Genomic DNA, 17,539 nt, shown 5'->3' with positions numbered 1-17,539 from the left:
TTCTGCCAAGCACAGAACAGTGCAGAGTTCACGGATGAAGATGAGCAAATTAGTCAATATGGATGTGGAAAAAGCACCTTTCAATACAGGAAGTGGGAAGAGGAAAGAATTGAGGGAGTTTGTCCAGTCGATGGAGGGGATGTGGTATGAGGGAATAAACTCAAGGCTGGTACTTAACATTTTTCCAGGACACTGGTGTTAACAATTTGTAAATCTTAGTTAAATGCACCAGGTAGATTTGTGATGTTTTGGAGGAAAATAATACAAAACATTTGCTAACTGGCAAGATGGAGCTCAATAATTCTTTCCTGATCCTCAGATTCCTTGCACTCCATTACCCCCACATATTTACCTTCATCAAAAGACCTTCTCGGAAATTGTTCATGAGCACTTGGTCTTCTTTACGCTTCTCATTCATCTTATCAATTATTTGCTGGGCTCTTTCTTGCAGATTTTCAATAGATGAATCAAGGGCTATAAAATAACTTGAGGATTTGCTGTCTGACTCCCCTCCAGTTGTATTTGAATTAGGAAGAGGTGTGTTGGAAGTTTCTTTCCTATATATAATGAAAAAATGTCAAATGCTGTTTGAATTGTCTTCATTTTTGCCTTTGAATTCAAAACAGCACAGGCACCAATATTTTACTCAAGAGAGGGGGCTACTCAATTTATCTGATTTTTTAAAGAAGTTCAAATTATAAAGAAAATGGTTATGCATGCACACAAAATAAGCCAAAAGAAATGAATCATAATTTAGTCATATCTTACAACATATTCTCCTACTTCACAGGATTATCAAGAAAGTTTGCTCAAAAAAGTAACAGGAAGAAAAAGTCAAGACCACTCAGTCCAGACACAAGGGGACATATCACCAAACTGGTTTCTGATTCCAAACCAAGGTGCATTATTGGGGGGGGGGATTCTCATTGGGGGCAAACATATTCACTGTAAATTCAATAAAAAATTGCCAGATGTTATAAAATGTATCTTTCTTAATTTGTCCCCTAAAGAGACATATTTTGCTTAATTATTCTGAGACTGACAGGAATCAGGCTTTGTTGTACCAGGTACCCAGCAAGAGGTCAAGGTATTTCCAATGTCTAGTGATAACCAATCTGGCTGCCATTAATAGGAAGCCTACAAGTTCCTTGAGCTTTCAGTCTTTATTTTAGTTTTCACAGTAATGGAATAGGCAGAAGATCCTGGCCCATAATACAGTTGATATTGATGAAAATTATATCCCCAACAAATGTTGCTTTGGGACACTCCCACCAAGTAAGTCTCTTTACTGTGCCAACATCGCAAGCAGGAGAGGTTGTTTTCAATGTATGGAAAAGTTGCACTGGCATATTGTGCCAATGAAACACTTTTTGAGAATTATCTCCACTCGCACCAAAAGATTCCAGGTTTTCTTCATATCCAAGTCTCTGCCACTGACCCTTCCTCCAAAAAGCCCAGGGGGAGCATTGAGAAGGTTATCCCATTTTATCCTCACAACAACCCTGGAGGCTGAAAGCCCACCAGTGAATTTCATGATTGAGCCAAAGAACCCCATCCAAAGTTCTACATTTCATCTAGTATTCCCTTGATTGAAGAAATATGGACTCATCCCTTCTCTCTGAACCCATAATTCAGTGGGGGGTCACGGGAATATCCTCAGGAATGGGCCCTGGTCTTGCATTACATGCAACAGGGCAGAGATTACATGTTGCATTACATGCAACAGGGCATTTACAGGCAGGGCTGGGAAACACACCTGTCTGAAGCCCTGAGGAGCTGCTGCCAGTCTGTAGAAAATACTCAGGTAGATGGACCAATACTATAAGGAATATTTCTATGTTCCAATGGTTGTGGCATAATGTGCACAATATTTGTGTACAACCTTAGTCAAGCATCCACATTTTGGTTATGTGGTACTCTGGACCAGGTGCAGCCGTAGCTGATACTGCTAAGTGTTCCCGTACTAGGAGTGAACCACTTTCAGTAAGAATTTACACTGAAAACCAATCTCTCTAAAAAGTTTGCTTTATGAATGATTCCACCTTTGTTACCCATATCAACTCCTTCACATTTGTTAAATCGTTAGATTAGGACATGCTTTTGTCAATATGCACAGTTATTTTAACATTTAACAGTACTTTGGTATTTTGGTTTATTTGGTGTTTTTTTAAAAGTATGTGATTCTTACCTGGATGGATTATCACTTAAGTCATTTCTTTCTAGATTAGTGAAGATGTCAAATGGACTGTCAGGTTTATCTTGCTCCTGCTCTGACTCTTGGAGCTGAAATTTCTTATTAGACATAGCAGCCTGTAATGATGAGGAGAATAAGTTTATCTATAACACAGAGATTTAAAAAACACCAAAGGATAATTACAAAATACTTGTATTACAAAACATATGTACCATTTCTCTATAAGGAAAATTATAATAAATACTGTAACTAACAGTGAATACTCTCAGAAATTCAGGACAAGCATGCTGAGCAGATTTAGGCATATTTTGTCTGTGGTCAGCACAGTACATGTAACTGTTCATTCAGAATCCACTAATCAAATCTGTTGTGGGTGATGGAAAATGCTAAAATCTCAGATGGCTCTTACTGATCTTGCCTGGGTCATGAAAGAGATAAAATCCTCATCTAGTTCCAGATGAAATCCAAGCTTAGCATTCAATAACTATGTTTACTTGAATTCCATCCTTGGCTTAGGCCCATATTTTTCCATCACAGGACAGGACATTAGACTGCAAACCATTTCTGAAACTCCAAAGCAGGTTTTGATGCAGCAGAGGCATCAGCTGAACAGTAAAATAAGACACTCAATGTCTTGTGCATGCAGATGAGATATACTTCCTACTCAGGATTGTGGCTAATATGGAAAAACAGTTAATAAGGTGAGGACAGAGATGCCCATCTCTCTCACATGCCCACCTACAGAATGACAGCAACTTGAGAAGGTTAAATAATAAACCTGCAATAGAAAAAAATAATCTGAACTGATTTTCCTCGCCCTCCACCCCTAGTTTGCCGAGAGCCAAAGAAATGATGACTTCTTGAACAACTTCTAATCTGTTCAGCTTGGAGTTGGCTGGAGAGCATTCTATCCACAATTTGATTTATCCTGATTGATTTATAGTCATTGTGTTCAGGAAACTCAAGTAGGAAAGGAATTAAGTGCAATCAAGTGTATCTGAGAATGAATCTGAATCACTATGTATGATGGTTTGCTTCTTTTCAAGTGAGTAATATTAATGTTAAATAAATTTTTAAAGAAGCAGTTTTTCTCCTCCAGAACCCGAGAAAAGACAGAAGCGAAAATGTATCTGCATGTAAGATGGAAAACTGTGGTTTTTAGCTGATAGGCTGATGAGACTTGGGAGCCAAGAAAAACCTCAGTTCAGATACATCTTCAGTCATGAAGTTGTGTGACTTTGGCCAAGCCCTTCGTTTTTGTGATGTTGTATGAAAAATTGAGGTTATCATAAGAGAATTAGGCTTTTATAAGTTACGTATATCATTCAGTTCTCCATTTAAAAGGGGGGGAAAGTTGTCTTTCTTAAACACCTCCCCACTTTTTAAAGCTTTGCTAATGTTACAATTAGAGATAAGGAGCGGCAGGGTTTTTTCATGACTGAAAAAGTCACTAAAGTAACAAAATTTTTGTACAGTACCCTGGCACCTTCTTGCTGCCCAGCGGCAGCCATTTTGTGCTGGCACCCACAACACTTTTAACAATGTGTGTGTACTGGCACCTCGGGGGGTTTTTACCACAGAAAAGAAAGCACGAGGGGGGATTACAAAATGGTGTAATCTGTGTACGGTAGGGAGGGGAGTTGATGGGGTACATTTCTCTCCGCCCGATATTGTAACCAAACGTCTTGATGTGTGACTAACTACGAGATCCATGGGACACTACTCAGGACATGTTTAAGAGACAATGCTATATAAATAATCTCCTCACAGAAATGAAAAAGGATCACACACACCCTACTCTCAAGAAGGACCGTGCATGGAAGAAGAGCCCAAAAGAAGATTGGGGGTGAGACTTGAAACTGTGATTTTGTGAGGAAGAGGTGTCACAGTTTACCTTTTTCCTTCACTGATTTTGTTCTAAGACAAATGGACCAAACTCTGCCCTGAGGGAAAGTTGCTTCCCGCCCAAAATTCCCTCAGGGCAGCAGCAAGACTTTTCCTAGCATTTAACGGGTAGGAGGGGCCTGTGAACAAATATCTGCATTTCCAAATCACCAGCCACCAGAACACATTCTGTTCGAATTAAAGACTATCTATTTTTCTATTTATTTATGCTACTACATATTTATTTATACTCCCCCCTCTTTTCCTGACAGGGAATAGCTATACAGTGGTACCTCGGGTTACATACGCTTCAGGTTACAGACTCCGCTAACCCAGAAATAGTGCTTCAGGTTAAGAACTTTGCTTCAGGATGAGAACAGAAATCGTGCTCCGGCGGCAGCGGGAGACCCCATTAGCTAAAGTGGTGCTTCAGGTTAAGAACAGTTTCAGGTTAAGAACAGACCTGCGGAACGAATTAGGTACTTAACCCGAGGTACCACTGTACAGTAATACCTCATGTTACGTCGTAGTGGGACGTCAAATTCCACCCATTGCATTTAATGTCTTGCCATTTAAATTAAAATTGTAATACAGTGGTACCTTGGGTAAAAATTACAGTGAAAATGTATATTAAATAGGCAAACTTCTAATCTTTTATAGAAGCAGATTGGTGATAATTGAGAACAACTGAGATGATTTAATGACACCTACAGTGGGGCCAGGAACCACTACATTTGCAATAATACATAGCATAGATAAACTGGCATTGGTCAGCTAATTAACACATACAGTAGTATAAAAAACCGTTGTTTCTATTTAACCCAAAAGCAGTGGCATTGAACTTTTTCATGTATTGTAATTCAGCTGTTTCATGTTGTATTCTTCCTTGAGTCCAGAATGGACACCTTAAAATAAGTTTATTAAAGAGTGTCCTGGAAGGGTAGTTTGTGGATATCCACTGGTTTGTGAATATTGCAGTTTCTCCTGGCAATGTCCACTTCTTACTCAGTTCAAAATAAAATTAGTTAAACATTAGTTGCCAGCCAGGGCAATATATACATATAATATACTTATATATACTTATAATCTGACAGTTCTTTCATTAATTTGCTATTCTGCAAAGACAGATTTGTAGAGTAAGAACAGGTTAAGAAAGTTGAGAGCCATGACTCTGGAAAGCCAGAGGATGGAAAGAAGACTTTTAAAAGTTAACAAATCTAGACTGAGATTCTACAATCAGTGAGGATTTGTGAGTTGTCCTGGATTTGGGTGACACCACATATGAGATTTGCCAGCTGGTGTATTTTTACTATCATAATCCATGTGCAGACAGCACCAAAATAGCGCTTTGCACCTTAAGAAAAGGGGGCACACCTCCCCCTTGCCTTGGCTAATAGGATTACTAAACTAAAATTATTACACTACAGAGCACTAAAGCAAAAGCCACCCCACTTTCTTGTTAAAGTGGAGCGATATTTTGAAAACCATCAGAAAAGAAACGCCAGATAGAGGAGGCAGCGCTACCAGGTGGGAGGATGAAGTATTTTGAGCTTAGGAACCCTGTCGAGATAAATATTGCTGAGTGTTTCATCCAAGTACATTTCCTTAAGTCCAGAAATGTGCAAATATCCCAGGCAATTCATTTCAATATGTTATGGACTAGTTAATTGATAGCAACAATATAAAAGCTACTTTCAGCTTTTATTTTAAAAATAAAAATGATTTTTTAAAAATATAATTTTAAAATTAAACTTTTGCAGAGTTAAAAGCTCAGAAAGGCAGTTTTAGGGTTCCAGGAGAGTGGTTTTCAAGTGGTGGATCAGGACCTACTCCTGGGCCATGATCTAAGGTGGGTCACAACAACAGGAGTGACTGAAAACTGGGTAACCAACTTTTTATTGGCTTCTGTTTTGTGACTTTAAAAAACAGTTTATTGAACATTTGTGTTATATTTTAACTGTTATAAATAATAATAAACATTAAAAACATTTAGTAAGACAGATACATTGACATATACAGCAATTAGCAGGTGATCGTGCTTATTCCCATGCAATAAATGACAGTTATTAAATAGCTAACAACTGGCTGCCTTTTCATGACACCCAGAGTCAGCTTCCTCACTCTGCTAACAGAAGGAGTAATTCCACCAGATAAAGCTTTTCTTTCTCCACTCCACATGACCAGTTTTTGTTTTTCCAGAAATGGGATATCTGTCATTTGTTCCCAGCAGGCCCTTGATACCTGGATAGCAGTTAAATAGCCTAATGTGAATGTCTACTCTACTACATCCTCCCACATTCTATCTTGAGACTGTGACCAGATACAAACTCCATGGCTTCATCATCAGCCAACAACCCTCTCTCTCCCCACCTCCTGTATTAAATCTGATTTCTATCTATCTATCCTGAAGACCAGTTCTAGAGAACTCAAAAGCTTGCACACTATATTGTAATATTTTGGTTGGCCTAATAACACTATTGCAGGGATGCGGGTGGCGCTGTGGGTTAAAGCCTCAGTGCCTAGGGCTTGCCGATCGAAAGGTCGGCGGTTCGAATCCCCGCGGCGGGCTGCGCTCCCGCTGTTCGGTCCCAGCGCCTGCCAACCTAGCAGTTCGAAAGCACCCCTGGGTGCAAGTAGATAAATAGGGACCGCTTACTAGCGGGAAGGTAAACGGCGTTTCCGTGTGCGGCTCTGGCTCGCCAGAGCAGCGATGTCACACTGGCCACGTGACCCGGAAGTGTCTTCGGACAGCGCTGGCCCTTGGCCTCTTTGAGTGAGATGGGCGCACAACCCTAGAGTCTGTCAAGACTGGCCCGTACGGGCAGGGGTACCTTTACCTTTACCTTTTTAATAACACTATTGTCCTAATATGGAATTTCTTTTCTTTTAGTATCTCTTTTACATCTTACCTAGTGAGCAATGTAGCATTTGAGGGGAACTGCCTCTTTGTGAACACACCTTCTTCCCTACAGACCCTCTCAGGTGTTTTAATTTGTTGTTGTTGTTTTAAATTTGTTTTTAATATTGAATTTTAAATTGTTGCTATGAGCCATGGGACCTGAGGGTAAAAGGCAGGTAATAAATTGAATATAAAATATAATAACCATAATACAGTACATTATATTATAGTACATTGTTATACACCACCCCAAATCTCTGAGCGGTTTGAGATTTCAAGGAGCTCCAGATGCCTTTACCAGAGTCTTTCCTTTTGGAGACCGTGGTGCCTTTATGTTATATGTTTTATTTACACATATATACAACCTGAGCCTGCCATGGAGGAGATCAGAGCATCAACATTCAAAAAGGGATAAGTCTTATGTATTTATGTTTTTACACATGCTGATTTGCTAGGATTGAAAAGTGCCTAATACACAATTTAGAAAAGTTTGCCTTGTTAAATTAGTTCTTTCACACTATTAACAGCATCTAGCACACAGCTCAAATACACACATGAGTATTGCACATAGATTAACGCACAGGATCTGGCATCCAACTTAACACTCAGGGCTTAATTAAATCCTGACTCCAGAAATTAATGGTCTGGCCCCCACAATCGCATAACAAACAATTAAAAAAAAACAAACAAAAAAACTTGCTGCTTTTTCCGTATGTGGTGGTCTTGCAATAAGGTTAAAGTTTACTGGGAAATGATATATAATGAATTGAAAAATATGTTTAACATTCATAAAAAACAAACAAACCCAGAAGCTTTTCTCTTGGGAATTATGGGATCAGAACTACCTAAACAGTATGGAAATTTACTTATGTATGCGACCACAGCTGCAAGAATGTTGTTTGGCCAAAAATGGAAGAAATAAGAGGTCCCGATCAGAGAAGAATGGTTACAGAAACTGATGGAGTATGCAGGAATGGCAAAACTTACTAAAAGAATAAGAAATCAAGATAAAAAACTTTTTAGAAAGGAATGGAAATGGTTTATTGCATATTTACAAATAATGTAATCAGATCAAGACATTGGCAGGATTATTGTAAAAACCTGCAGTTTCAAAAATATATATGAGATATGTATGAGAATAGATGAATAAAAGAATAAGTTAAGATGATTTAGAGTATGCAGGAAAGGACGGAAATAAATTAAAAGAACTGCAGAAAGAAGGGGAAGGGAGACGACCTTGGAAATGTTAAAATTATGGTTGATTAACTGTTGTAATGTATATAAATTATATATATATATATATATATATATGCATGCTTCCTGCAATAATGTGCTCCCTTCAAAACAAATTCACTTCATGCTGATAGTTGTAACTCCTTTAAGCCACTACATTTAGGAGATGTGTGTTCAGTTGACTATTCTTATCTTGTATCCTAGGCTCTTCTCTACTGGTCATTGACCGAAATAAATATACTACTGTGCTGTTATCATCAGCTGTGCATTCAAAAGCCCAAAATGAGATCCAACCAGACAGCAAACCATTCCGTGACATCACTTGAGTGGGCGGAGTCTTTCCCCTGGGCTTCCCTGGCCAGGCGCTCTCTGCAGTTTTCAAAGCAGCGGGCTGGGCAGTGACCGCAGCTGCTAATCTATTTGTTGTGCTTCTTCAGTGGAGTCCTGAAACCAGAGGAGCTCAGAACTGCCTTCTTCTCAGCTGCTGCCTGCCAAACTTGCAAAGAAGCAGATGCGCCATCAAAGCAGGGGACGAGAACATAAAATCCAACATCACCACCCAGGTAAAAGATGGGGAGGGGTATGTGGAAACTAGAAGGAAACTTTCAATAACTGTGCAGGAAAATGGTGTTCATTTCTGTCATTCCTCACATGATAAGCGGCAGCACCCACCAGAATTGCCTTTGCTGCACCAGTGGAAAGTGTTAAAAGTACAGGTTGCTTTTGCCCTTACTATGGAACATGTTAAAATGTGTCTGGTTGCTTTCTTACTTGCTTGAACAGCAGTGCATTGATACAAGACCTCTGGGTTTTACGCTGGATTTGTAGGGAGGGCAGAGAGTCATATAACAGGAGCTGATGCCAAATCGTCCCTTCTGATGTACTTTGCCTTCTGTCTCTCTGTGACTAGCTATAAAGTGATGCACCTCCAGAGCCACTCATAACTGCCACTAACAATTTAATGATAGTGGTTTTTTGTGTGTGCATTTTCTTTTTCCTTTCTAGCCATAACTGCAGAGGCAGGCTAGGGGGAAGACAACCAAACAAAAGAGCAGTTATTTTAAGCCTTGTAAATCTTAATAACTTCTTGGAAGGCTTAGGAACAAGTAACAGGATTCCACAAAGCCTTTGCTCAGTAACCCTCACTGGAATTAGCAAGAAGGCGAGGAGGCAAATTTCCCCACAAATGACTTTATTGCTTTTAAAATTTGAATTCTTTTCTCAATGGTGTCTTTCTACCTTTCTCTCCCCCCTTAGAAATTAAGTGCTGCTCAGTACCAACAACTGTTATACCCGACTGGAGGAGGCAGCATCACTTCCTATTGATTAATCTGGTTGAGTAGCCATGTTAGTCTCTTGTAGGAAAAAATAAGACTCCTGTGGCAAAATGCATTTAACAAAGAAGGCTTAGGATGCATTGTATTTATTAGTTTTAATATGCCACTACTACATCAGGCTGAAAAAACCTGAATGAAATTCTTACTACGCAGTGGTGTCCAAACTTTTCTCAGAGGGCCAGATTTGATGAAGTGAAGGGCCGTGAGGGCCAGTCAAAGAGCCAAAGTTGTTGACCTTTCTGTAGGGTTGTTAGGATTGAAATTGTTGACCTTTTTTATGAGGTTTTTTTTAGGGTTGAAGTTGCTGAGGTTTTTTAAGGCTTTAACCCCAGGAAATAAACTGCCACAGGTGCTGGATTAAACCGACCAGCGGACTTTAGACATGCCTGGATTAGGGGCAAACCACTCTTTTTTCCTGCCTTGCTTTTCCAATATTCAAAATAGAGACAATCTTCCTTTCTAAGGGACAGGGTGCTTTTTTTCACAATCCTTCATTTCAGCAAGTTGTTGGACAATGTCATGAAGTTTCTGTCAAGTGAGAACCTTTCTGACTTTTAAAATACAGTACAGCTGTCTAGTTCCCATTTGCCATGCTAGTGCTATGAACAAAGGCTCTGGTATCCTTAATAGCTGCGTAGCTAAAATGCATTTTGGGAGATATTACAAGGTTTTGAAAAGCTGTATGTTCCCGGATCCTAGCTGCTAGCAGTGGCCCTAGTTGGGTGAATAGTTCTAAATGGTGTTTTTTTTTTTTAAAAAAAAACATTTGGAAGGCAATAGGAAGGTCACTCATTGATACTGATGTGTTAATTTGCTATGCTGTCTTGCATGTCCGCATTCCTATTGATGCATACGTCTAACAACATAGACATGGGACCTGCTTCCTTGTGGTGAGCTCCCACACCTCCCACACCTCTGCCAAATTTCTGGGATAGTTCCTGGCCTATGGCTTGGCTACACAGTTATAAAATTTATAAAAGCTTTTTTTTAAAATTACCATGTTTATTAGTTGCCCAACAGCCAAGATTCTTTCATATAATAAAAACAATAAAACTCAATATACAATTCTAAAAAGAAGCATTAAAAAGGTAAATATATCACAGAGAGAAAGCTAAAACTATATCCGTTTTAGAACTGCATTCTGAAACATTCCAAGTGAAAAGATTTAAAAGGCCATCGTAGCTCGGACACTGATTCGCTACTGGTTGACTTTTGTTCTGCCCAGTGAAATATTGCTGCTTTCTTTGAATTGGCAACAAGTGCTTCTACAGGAGTCTTAACTTGTAAGATTGAACTGTATTGCATGGCTACAATGAAGTCTGAAGGTGTATTTCAGACCAACATGCAGCATCAGCAAACATCAATAACCCAGAACACGTTATTGCACAGAGATAGAGCAGACTTCCAGTTTGCTGTTGCACTCATGGCTTTGTCTTAGGACTCCTACTACTGAGACATTATAAATCAAACTGAATTGTCACTATCCATACTTTTCGCTTTTAATTTCCTTCTGACCTCACTAGTTAACAGCTCTGCACCTCTTTACTATCACCGTGTGTGTGTGTGTGTGTGTGTGTATATATATATATATATATATCTGCAACTGACAGCTGCCTAGTCTAGGAATGATTTATGCCATAATGAAATGTAACTCTTCAAGGTGCCACAAGATCCTTTGCTGATTATTCAGGAAGGTTTTGTGGAAGAACTAGTACCCCATTCTGACTTCATATTGCCACATCTTTACAATTAATTTTGCTCCCTCAAGCTACCAACTTTATAATTGTAGAAGTGGATGCCAGTACCAATCGCTGACAAAGCTGCTATTGCCCATCACCTAATCATCCTCCCACAGAGGGCATTTTGCTAGTTGGTGAATATACATAGTAGGAGGTCAGTAAAGGAGCACACCGGGATAGATTTATTATGAAACAGGAGGTTGAAAACACATGGGCTGAAACTCCAGCCCATTCATACTATGCAAAATGCAGACAACCTATTTAAGGTCAGAGCTTTTGCCTTCATACTAAGGGTGTTAACAGAGCAGCAAAAAGTACAGTAAGCAAAACCTCATTAAAATCTCTTATTTGCAGCAATATGAAAATAGTTGCCTACTTAAGGGATCTGTTTGCAAAGATTATGCTTTGAAGTCCTGCAATGCACTATACATGCTTGGTAGCATTATTTGCACCTTACCTAAATGGGTGTGACTCAGGCAGGAGTGTCATTTAGAAAGGCACAAGAGGAACTCTCCTGACTGTATTCGGGATTAAGAAGGAATTACTTGCAACAGGTTTGCCTTCCCTTTTGGGCTTTTGAGCATGTGTGGTAAGATGCAGTTGCCCATTTGTTTAATTTCCCCGCCACCCTGCTTGAAGAACACTCCCATCCTGTGATTTAAAGGCTGGGAGAAGCTTGTGGGATTGCCACAAAAGAGACGGAGAAATTTCTGGGAGATAAAATGGCCTATGGACCCCCTTCTTAGAGTAGAACTGGGATCTGCCTGGAGCATCCTTCTTAACAGTACTAAGGCTCCATCTGTGCTTGAAGTAGGGAAGCAGTGGCCTTTCAGATGTTGTTGGACTCTATTTCCCATCAGTCCCAGAAACCATAGCCAGTGCTAAGGCATGGCAGTTGTATTCCAGCAACATATTGATGACCGTAGGGTGATGTAACCTGGCAATGGCCAACCTGTCATCACTAGAGGATCAAATCTTAATTGCTCTGCAGGTTATGGGGAAGTTTGTCAGGTAGATTTTCTTGGTGGAGCAACAGTTGTAGCATCACAACCTGAAATTGCTAAAAAAAATGAATTTAAAAAATCCCCTTATTTGCCAAGTTCAAATAGGGAATTCTAATGCTGAAAGCTGGTAAATGCTGATGTAACCCATTTGTAGGACTCCTAGTAAATTTTCAGTTTCTGTTGAATATTTATTTATATGATAATATTTGAGTACTCGGCATAAAAAAGGACTGGTACCTGCTTTGGAATTTTGAGGGGGAAATGACCTGTCTCTGTTCTAATGGCTAGGGAGGGAAATAGGATTAGTTATTGGGAGCAGAAGACTCAAGGAACTGTCTGGATAACCTGTTTCTTTATGTATAGATGTTGGTTTTACTGTATTATTTACTTGGTGCTATACACAGCTTTGTGATTTTCAAATGAGAAGTGGTATAGAATATTTAAAATAAAAGGTAGAAAAGGATGGGGGAAAGCAGCATTCTAAATAAATGGATGAAGATAGACGGGAATGAAATTACAAGTTCTGTCAAGGTTTGACAGGATCTGGCATACTGGCCTTCTATGCAAACCTCTTACCACACCTAGAGCTTAGTCCTCACTGAGGTGGTAAGCCTGTGTCCAGACAGTACTGCTTTACATTGTTTTTTGAAAAGATTCCATGTGCACAAACATTGGAGAACCCTCATTGGTTTTTAACTCTCCCCGGCCCCAGTGCCATTTTCCCAATCTAAATTGTCACTTCCAAAGCTGTTACTGAGCCACAAATAGCAAAAACTCTTAAAGCAGCAGCTGCTGGGAAACACTACTCTCTTTTTATTTTTATTTTTTAAAATAATATTTATTACCTTTCCAACAATTTAAACACTATATAGAAGAAATAAAAATGGACAATACAATACAAAACCACTACATAACACTAACACTAACACCTAACACTAACACATTAAACTAACAGAACAAAACAAAAACAATTTAAAACACATCAAACAATTTCAGTATCTTATCTTCCATTCACTTATTTCAATGACCTCCTCACACCTCCCTTTTTGTATTCCACTTCTATTAATTATTTCAGCAATTCCTTTCCATCTTCCTCTGTTTTCTATCCTATAGTTATCTTAAGACATTCTAAACTTATTTTTTCCTTTAACACTCTATTAATCTATTTATACTTAATTCCTTAAACATTTCTACTAAAGCCATATAACTTCATTCCACTACTCTCTTTTTAAGTCCAATGTTCCTGCGGTAGGATGCTAAGAAACCTGTTGGTTGGTGTCAAACAAACAGTGAGCCAAACAAACTGATTTCGGAGGGGTTACCCAGGGGGTGCAGATCAATGGTTTCCTTGCTGCTGCTGCTGCCAACCCATGCTCCATTCCCCCAGCAAAAACCCCTGCATGGTAAGGCAACCCCCTCTTCTCCAATACCACTGCAAATTTGGCTGTAAGAGCAAGTATAAGTCATTTGCAAATGGCATCAGGACAGGGCTCATGATGGGCCCCTAACTAACCAAAGTATCTTCCCCTTGTGTTTCAGACTCTCCCTGTCCCTGCAGCCACTTATCCACCAGGCAACAAGGCTCCACAATATCAGAACATGGCTCTCCCCTCTCAAACGTGGCCAATGAACATGAGCTCCTCGAATCGCACCGAGACCTTGGCACTACTTACTCAACCCTCTTCCTCCAATGAGAGCCCTCTTTACAGTGAATACCAGCCAGCTGCCTATGACCTTGTTCCATTGCCCAAAGCTGTGCTCTACATGATCATGGCCGTGATGGTGGTGGTGAGTGTGGCCTATGCCATTGTCGGTCACCTGATCAAAGACCTGGCACATGATCTGGCAGGTGAGTGTGGCAGGTGACAGCAGCAGTGATATACAATAAACTATGCCCTTTGTAGCATTCAGTGCTTAAAAAAAAATCCCACAATCTGCACCAAGAAAAGCTGAATTCTGTGACCTATGTAATTATGCAGACTTCTCAAGCTTTACCCAATTTACAATGGTACCTCGGGTTAAGTACTTAATTCGTTCCGGAGGTCCGTACTTAACCTGAAACTGTTCTTAACCTGAAGCACCACTTTAGCTAATGGGGCCTCCTGCTGCTGCTGCGCCGCCAGAGCACAATTTCTGTTCTCATCCTGAAGCAAAGTTCTTAACCTGAAGCACTATTTCTGGGTTAGCGGAGTCTGTAACCTGAAGCGTATGTAACCCGAGGTACCACTGTATTCTGGTTTACTAGCCATGAGAAGGGACACTGAGAAATACAGGACACAAACCACACAGAGCCTTATTTATCTGTGTTGGCATCTGTCTCGAAAGACAATGGAGTGCACCTCCGGGGGTGAAGTCATACATTTGTGTTAGCAGCGCTCTAGTGACCTCCCTGGGACACAAGCCTGGGTAGTATGTATGGAGGTCCTGGGCTGCCCAGACAACAAGACCCTTTTTTCAGCATCACTGATGTGGTCCAATAGAAAGCAGAGCAAGATGTCTGGCACCAGTTTGGCTGCAGGAATTACCGGAAGAAATCATACAAGGTGCCATCCAGCTGTATTAGGGGCTCCACTCTGGATTTGTGTAAGGTTTACTCCTTAGTCTTTTCTTCTCCTGAAGATATCCCCACAAGGCAGAAGTAGTTTAGGATCAGATGGGCTACCTTCTCAGGATTATGATCCATATTACTAAGGTTTATTTCTGTAAATCTTATAATTCACAGATTTTGGTTTTTCCAAGCAGACACTGTTGAGATGCTTTCTAGCTACCAGGGCTAGAAACATTTTTGAATGGAAATTGTGAAGAAACTAACTTTGAACTCTGTACCATACTCTGCATTTTGTCTGTGCTCCTGTAGTGTAAAATATACACACAAACCAGCCTTTTATGACTGTTAAAAAACCCAAAAACTCATTATCTGTTTCAATGGGATTCATGTGCTTGATTCCAAGATGTGAGAATGTTTTGCACATAAAAATTTCCAACAGTCCTGTGAAATGCTACACAACCTGGTTGTAGTCCTGAGGTCTGAAGGTCAGCGAATAGAGTTACGATCATTCCAATAAAATGTTTTCTGGTGGGACCAGCTTTGTAACACAATTCCCATCTCTATAGGGCTCTTTAGTTGGGATAGGGGAAAGAGGGGGGAGCTGCAATGACAGATGTTTAACACTAGGAATTTATGGATACTGTGACCATCTCCCCTACAGCCCATCACTTCTACTTGCAGAAAGTAGGGATGTGGGTGGCACGGTGGTCTAAACCACTGAGCCTCTTTGGCTTGCCAATTGGAAGGTCGGCAGTTAAGATCTCCACAACAGGGTGAGCTCTCATTGCTCTGTCCCAGCTCCTGCCAACCTAGCGGTTTGAAAGCATGCCAGTGCAAGTAGATAAATAAGTACTGCTGTGGTGGGAAGGTAAACGACGTTTCCGTGCGCTCTGGCTTCAGTCACGGTGTTCCGTTGTGCCAGAAGCGGTTTAGACATGCTGGTCACATGACCTGGAAAGCTGTCTGTGGACGAACGCTGGCAAGATGAGCACCACAACCCTAGTCGCCTTTGACTGGACTTAACTGTCCAGGTGTCCTTTACTTGCAGAAAATATTTGGGGTTGTAAAGTGCTTCCATCACTAGATATGTGCCACAAAGCATATGGCTATATACCACCACAGCATAAATCTCATCTACACTTTAAAAGAAAGAAAGAAACCCACTTGGGCATAGTAACACCACTATCCCCAGACATGGCACAGACTTTAAGTACTATTTTGCATTATCTTGTTCTATAATGGAACACTTATTTAAAGCCAGCACTATACGGTACCATCTATGTGAGCCGAGTTGGCCTGTCTCCATTCACTTGCCATAATCAACGCCAAACTGCTTGCCCTTATATTTGTATTGTATCAAAGAGCATCCCTTATATTGTGTGGCAGTCCATCACACTTACTGCTAGAGGCCATGTGCTCCAGTTGATTAACAGAGTGTGGGGGGGAGGAGGAGATGCTCTCCCCACACCCTGCTGCTCCATGGAGAATGCAGAACCCCATCCGATACAGAGTCAGATGAAAACAGGGCAGTAGCTATCCATAGTAGACACCTGTTTTGTTAGCAGCTGCATTTCATTTACAATAAATCAGCAGGTAAGGTTGCAATGCAGAACACTAGTCCAGCCATTTTCTTAGTGGTGCTCAAGATTCCTCCCCTGCAACGCTAAGGTGCTTTTCCTACAGGAAGGGAAAACACAGGATGGCAGCTTTGGAGACATTTGCCTTTAGTGGATAGGATATATAGCTTAGTGGGAGAGGATGATTCTATAGGCACAAAGACTCAGGCTCACTCCCTGGCACCTCCTTTTAAAAATGGATCTTGGATAGCAAATCAGGGAAATACAACTTGGCTGACAACACAGGGCTGAAACACCTTCCCCTCCCTGATAAAGCGACTGTAGACGGCAGTTTCATGTGCCCCCTTTAATTTCTCCCTCTAGATTGCTTGCTGGGGCCACAGCCTGAGGAGCCTGACGAGGAGGAGCCAGAGCCCCCACCTCTTACAGGTTTCCAGCCCTCCCTCTTGGCCAAGGCCCGCACTTGCAGCTGCTCAACACACCACCACCAAGAGGAGGTTCATATAACATTAGAGGTGACATAGTGACCGTGGAAGAGCAGGCAGCACAGCCTTGCGGAAAAGGAGACCGGAGTTCTTGGCTTCCTGAATTGAATGGGAGAAAACGGGCATGGCAGACCAGCAAAAAGAGCCCAAGGAAGGAGGCAGACGACCATGTAAAGAAGCACTGGCCTGTTCTGAAGCAGTGGTCCCACCTTCTCAAGGCAACAGCTGACCTGCTCCTCAACTTCTGGGACTCTGCTTCTCTGGCGCCATGAATTCAACTTCCATGATTATCATTATTTTTAGTTTTATAGGCAGTGGCCTCTCCTTTTTCTTCCTAAGAAGACTGAACTGGAGAATCACTGGAAACTCACCTAACCAGCTTCATGAACCAGACTACTGCTCTGGGCCTAAGAGGCTTTTGTCTAGACTGCGTGAGGAAGGGTTGGGCTCCAAAATGGTACCTGCAGGCAGAACCTAGGAAACAAGGATCTGGAACCACTTGCTTGTTGAACACTCCTTCAGCTTTGTGATATTTTACTCCATGAGGTGGAACATCCAGAGTCTGGGGAGGGCAAGAGCTACTCACACAGCTCTGGCATTTCAAAAGGGCTTTTTTCTACAATAAAGTAATTAAACCTG

The 17,539-nt window shown here is 40.9% G+C and overlaps 2 protein-coding genes across 12 annotated transcripts in view; one reads left to right on the top strand and one right to left on the bottom strand.

Moving 5' to 3' along the window:
* The window catches only part of SYCE2 (synaptonemal complex central element protein 2), an 18,873-nt gene extending 1,373 nt beyond the window's left edge, over positions 1-17,500 (bottom strand). The window contains exons 1-4 of one of the 11 annotated variants that reach the window (XM_083420736.1): positions 17,362-17,500; positions 16,389-16,515; positions 2,189-2,310; positions 353-557 (exon numbers count right to left, since the gene is read on the bottom strand). In XM_083420736.1, the coding sequence (XP_083276862.1) occupies positions 353-557; positions 2,189-2,310; positions 16,389-16,409 (348 nt within the window). In that variant the 5' untranslated portion in view covers positions 16,410-16,515; positions 17,362-17,500. Of the gene's footprint in view, positions 1-352; positions 558-2,188; positions 2,311-2,603; positions 2,937-3,406; positions 3,646-3,672; positions 4,397-8,367; positions 8,650-16,388; positions 16,516-17,271 lie in introns of those variants that run through there. The other 10 variants (XM_083420735.1, XM_083420732.1, XM_083420734.1 and 7 more) reach the window with 10 other exon arrangements.
* On the top strand, positions 7,872-17,539 carry LOC310667798 (uncharacterized protein). The gene is made up of 4 exons (XM_083420754.1): positions 7,872-7,940; positions 8,648-8,773; positions 13,830-14,139; positions 16,779-17,539. Exons 1-4 carry the CDS (start codon positions 7,887-7,889, stop codon positions 16,937-16,939), a joined length of 651 nt encoding a protein of 216 aa, XP_083276880.1. The 5' UTR covers positions 7,872-7,886; the 3' UTR covers positions 16,940-17,539.

Source organism: Podarcis tiliguerta, assembly GCF_965153285.1.
Source record: "Podarcis tiliguerta genome assembly, chromosome: 17".
Taxonomy (NCBI): domain Eukaryota; kingdom Metazoa; phylum Chordata; class Lepidosauria; order Squamata; family Lacertidae; genus Podarcis; species Podarcis tiliguerta.
This window is presented reverse-complemented; position numbering and strand designations above follow the sequence as displayed.

Excerpts from the sequence above, each read along its gene's own strand:
- LOC310667798 (XM_083420754.1), top strand. The coding sequence starts at position 7,887 with ATGGAAGAAATAAGAGGTCCCGATCAGAGAAGAATGGTTACAGAAACT. Across the intron at positions 8,774-13,829 it reads AATCCAACATCACCACCCAG|ACTCTCCCTGTCCCTGCAGC; the intron begins GTAAAAGATGGG and ends CTTGTGTTTCAG. Across the intron at positions 14,140-16,778 it reads CCTGGCACATGATCTGGCAG|ATTGCTTGCTGGGGCCACAG; the intron begins GTGAGTGTGGCA and ends TTCTCCCTCTAG.